Raw genomic sequence first — 4,639 nt, forward strand, 5'->3', positions numbered from 1 at the left:
GACATTCACATATTTTTATATGTTTAACTTGATTGTAATGAAAAGAAAAGCCACTTGAAGAAAAAAACTCACATGGCAAGCCCTTATATTTTAAAGATTACCCACAAAAAGGGCCCATAAAGATCGCCCAGAAGCCAAACAGGTGAATGTAAAGTTGGAGACAAAAAGGAGCAGCATCCATGATTTGGCCATTGAAATTGAAAGTGAGCAACAGTAGAAGGCAATATTTTTCAAATATATATATATTTATATATATCACCGTCATACTCAGAAAGTAGAAAGGGAATAAAGCAAGATACTTTCAATCTTTGTAAAATCATACCCCATCATCACATTCGCATCATATCATTTCATGCATATACTGCGCTTCAAAAGCAGACGCAGGTTCCTTCGGATTCATCCTTATCTCTGGGCCTACCAGCCCCCCCCGTTCACCATAACAAATTCGGAATTCTTATTTCGTACATCAATAATGGACCTGTATTTTTATTTATTTAAGGAATTTGATTTATCAAATGTCAAAAAATTGGATATTTTGTCCAAAAGGAGGAAAGGAGATTTGCCATTCTTACCAAACTCTCCTGTTCTTCTCCTCAAGTCAAACTCATGTTCTATTTTTAATTTTTTTATTTCAACTCAGATCGTCCCCTGTGATTACGAAAGGATTTTTTTTAATTCTGCGCGTTGCGTTCCAAGAATTTTACAAAATTGCTTATTTCGCTTATGAAAGTTCGCTTCGTTTGTACAGATTTGTGACCGTGAAACTCGCATTTATGTCTTCAAGATTTGTGTTCATTCTCTTGTTGCTATAATTTCAAACAAAATCTTCTCCCCAGTCTTATTCTACAATCACAGCAAAGAGACCTGGATGAGGTAAGGCTTCCTTGCTTCATCCGAGATGAGGGCGAGAAATATGATGAAGAAAACATGAGCTAGAGAAAAAACAACTTCCAGGATTTTCATTTTGAATAAAAAACCCAAAACTTTTACAGAAAATCCAAGCACTTTACATCTTCATCTACACCGCGTTTTCTTTTTCGAACTCAAAATGCTCTACCTTGCACCTTGAACTCATCGTCATCATTGTACAACGACATTGACATTCATGGTTGCTGGGGAAGAAACACACACTGTAAATGATTCTGAATCGGCATTGCCACCGGAGGTGCCGGAATCTGCCTTGATGCCTCTAAAGGACTCGCCGGAAACCAATGCCTGAAGCAATTTAGGCGTGAGAGGAACTTCTACTTGCACTAACCCCTCCAACATCTTCACCACCATCCCCATTGTAGGCCTACTTCCTTCATCATCCTGAATGCACCATACAGCCACCAGAGCCACCCTCCTTACCTCCTCCATGTTGTACGCATTCCCAAGTCTCCTGTCAAGTATTGCAGTCCAATTCCCTTCAGTTATCTGCCGTGCAGCCCACGGAGGGAAGAACCATTTCTCTTTCTCTCCGGCCTCCTCGAAGCCGGCGCCACCACCTGATTGTGGGGGTGCCTCCACATTCCGGCGACCGCTGATCAGCTCTATCAATGTCATGCCGTAGCTGTAAACATCAGCTTTTGTGGTGATTGCTACGCCAGAAATCCACTCCGGTGCTACATACCCCCAGGTACCTCTCATGGTTGCTAAAACCCTACTGAAATCCCTCCCCATGAGCTTCGCTAATCCAAAGTCAGAAACTTTGGCCGTGAAATTGGTGTCCAAGAGGATGTTTTCGGGTTTGATATCACAGTGAATGATGCAATCTCGACATTCTTCGTGCAAGTAAGCTATACCTTTGGCTGTTCCCACGGCTATTCGGAACCTAACATCCCAGCTTAGACTAGGCCCTCCTTCCTTGCGAAGGTAAGAACTAAGAGCACCGTTGGGCATGAACTCGTAAACCAGAAGTCTGTGAGAATTTTCTGAGCAAAAGCCTCTGAGTCTAACGAGATTAACATGTTGGATATTACCAATGGTGGAAACTTCGGCTCTGAACTCCTTTTCTCCACCACCTGGCCTCTCCAGTCGCTTCACGGCTACGAGGGTTGAATCTGGTAATTCTCCTTGAAATACTGTCCCGAACCCACCATGGCCCACCTTCTCTGAGAATCCCCGAGTCGCTAATTGCAGCTCTTTGTAGGAAAATAACTGAAGATTCAGAACAGGAATCAATCCATCTTCTTCTAGTTTCTTCTTCTTCCGCCTTCGATTCAGCAATACTAACAATGTCGCCACTATTAACCCAAGAAAAGCAATTGCCCCAATGATAGTGCCAGTCAGAATTTGACGACTCTGTCTCTTCACAGATTCACCTCGTTGTACCCTAACATACAAATTGCCAGAAACAGGGGTTTCAGAAGATGAATTATGGAGATTCAGAATTGAGCCGAAGAAGTTCCGGCAGGAACCGGTCTTTTGACTGAAAGATAAACCAATACAATCACAAGAACTTAAACAATTAGTCTCGCAATTGCCGCGAGACTTGGTTTGAAACGATCGCACATTGAGTGCTTCAAAGCTCATAACGCCCATATCTTCGAACCCATCACTTTTATCGCAGGGACTATCGGTTTTCCGACGGCACCCGCCGGAGTAGTCTGCGGAAGCCCATCTACCGTCGTCCAAGGGCTTGTAACCGGAGACGCACTGGCACTCCGGCGTAGTTTCGCCATTGCAGACTCCAAGGCTACCACACAGGCCATGAACGTCACACACATTTTTCGGCTCCGACCAGAAAATGTTCCAGCTTCCAGCCTGAGACCACCATGTGTACTGTCGGACCTGCCCATACGATTCGACTCGGAAATACGTGGGTGGTCTCTGCCCGTTCAGAGGCTTCTCCCGGAACCCAAACGAAGCCTTTGGTGTGAATGGATTCGCGAAGTCGAAGAGATAGAGGTATGGAATCATCATCTCCGGAATGTTGAGGAACGAGTCGCCCTTCCACCGTCCGGTTGTCCAATAAGATTTGGAGTCATTGAAGAGGAGCTCGAACTCACCGTAGCCTGGCGGTTTCAGCCGCAGAGAATAGAGTCCCGGCGATGGGTCCGTGGGGCTCCGCCACGACACCAGGGACCGGGTCCGGGTCATATTCATGCCCGGGAGCCAAGCGTCCGTGGGAAAATCGAAGCTCTGCCATGAAACAGAGCTGTCACGAGTGAGGAGGACCAAATTCCCACTGTCTAAAAGCTTTACTTCTCCTGCTCCAGAAGTTTCTAAATTCGTACTCTGCCAAAGAATCGAGGTTGGTGAATCTTTCACAACAAGGAGGCCAGTTTCAGTGATTTCCAGGGTCGAATAGGCGAGATTTTTGCTGGGTTTTTCGCGATTCGCGACCCAGACGTACGTGGGAAGCGGAACCGACGCGTACCTTATCGCCAAGTAATAATTGGGTTCTCCGCCATTGAAGCTGAAGAAGCCAAGCTCGAATGTCCCATTCTCACTGCGCAAGGTCTCATTTCCTGTTAACAGAACGCGGTTGGCTTGCACCTTCCTGCCCCCGTCGGAAGAGTTAGCTTGAGAAGAGGAAAAAGCGAAGAGGAAGAGGAAGAAGAAAGCGAAGGGTATGGGGGAGGAAGAGGGCTGAGGAGTGAGAAGCGACATTTTAGCTGGGCTGTGCTTGGTCAGGATTTTGGGGCAGCCGAACACATGGCTTTAGCTAGATGAGTTCATCGTCGAGGAGGAGGATGAGCTCTGGATGAATTGGTGTGCTCTTAACTTAATATCAGTCAATTTATTTATTTATTATTTTTCTTTCCTGGTTGAAACTTTAATTGTGGAATGGCAAGGAAAGAAATAGCCGCATACAGTAATATGCTAGTCTATAGCATCCATTTCTCTCCCCACTGTAAAAGCTGCATTCACGGACATTACGAAGAGGATCCAATTTCCTAAACATCTCGGAAGTGAAGAAATCTTTTTTTTTTTTTGGAAAATTACGTATAGGTCCCACATAAAGTAATTTATCACTCTAAGGTCTCACGAAATGTCAAAATCATTGACAGGTCCCAAGGGACCTCAGAGTAATATTTTTGATTTGTAAAATGACATTACTGCCTCTCATATTCCAGATTCACATTTGTTCTGTCATTGTGATTTATAACCTCAGCAGCGACTATTAACAACCCAATGAGAGGGCGTTAACAACCCTAGCAGTATCCGTTAACAACTGACTTTATAGAATCATATGACCTCCACGTAAGAGTAAATTATAACCAAATAGTATAATACAACAACTTTAACACTAAAATGGGAAGCTTTTTGATATCATTAAAAATTTTAACTAGATCCAATAGGATTATAGTAATATTTTAATGCGAAAATCCATTTACAACATCAACAGCGACTATTAACAACCGAATGAGAGGGAATTAACAACCTAAGCAGTATCCGTTAACAACTTATTTATAGAATTATATAACCTCCGCATAAGAGTAAATTATAACCAAATAGTATAATACAACAACTTTAACACTAAAATGGGAAGCTTTTGATATCATTAAGAATTTTGACTAGATCCAATAGGATTATAGTAATATTTTAATGCGAAAATCCATTTACAACCTTAATAGTGACTATTAACAACCGAATGAAGGGGCATTAACAATCTAAGCAGTATCCGTTAACAACTTATTTTATAGAATCATAT

General features: G+C 43.0%; 1 protein-coding gene across 1 annotated transcript; it reads right to left on the reverse strand.

Annotated features, from left to right (window-relative positions):
- Positions 1-933: 933 nt before the first annotated feature.
- On the reverse strand, positions 934-3,672 carry LOC114726765 (G-type lectin S-receptor-like serine/threonine-protein kinase SD2-2). The gene has a single exon (XM_028913463.1). The coding sequence runs from the start codon at positions 3,592-3,594 to the stop codon at positions 1,081-1,083; it is 2,514 nt and encodes an 837-aa protein (XP_028769296.1). The 5' UTR covers positions 3,595-3,672; the 3' UTR covers positions 934-1,080.
- Between the last annotated feature and the right edge of the window lie 967 nt (positions 3,673-4,639).

The sequence above is a fragment of the Neltuma alba genome, unplaced genomic scaffold, assembly GCF_004799145.2.
Source record: "Neltuma alba isolate B1F8T4 unplaced genomic scaffold, ASM479914v2 tig00012402_pilon, whole genome shotgun sequence".
Classification (NCBI taxonomy): domain Eukaryota; kingdom Viridiplantae; phylum Streptophyta; class Magnoliopsida; order Fabales; family Fabaceae; genus Neltuma; species Neltuma alba.

Coding starts and splice junctions, on each gene's coding strand:
- LOC114726765 (XM_028913463.1), bottom strand. CDS start 3,594: ATGTCGCTTCTCACTCCTCAGCCCTCTTCCTCCCCCATACCCTTCGCT.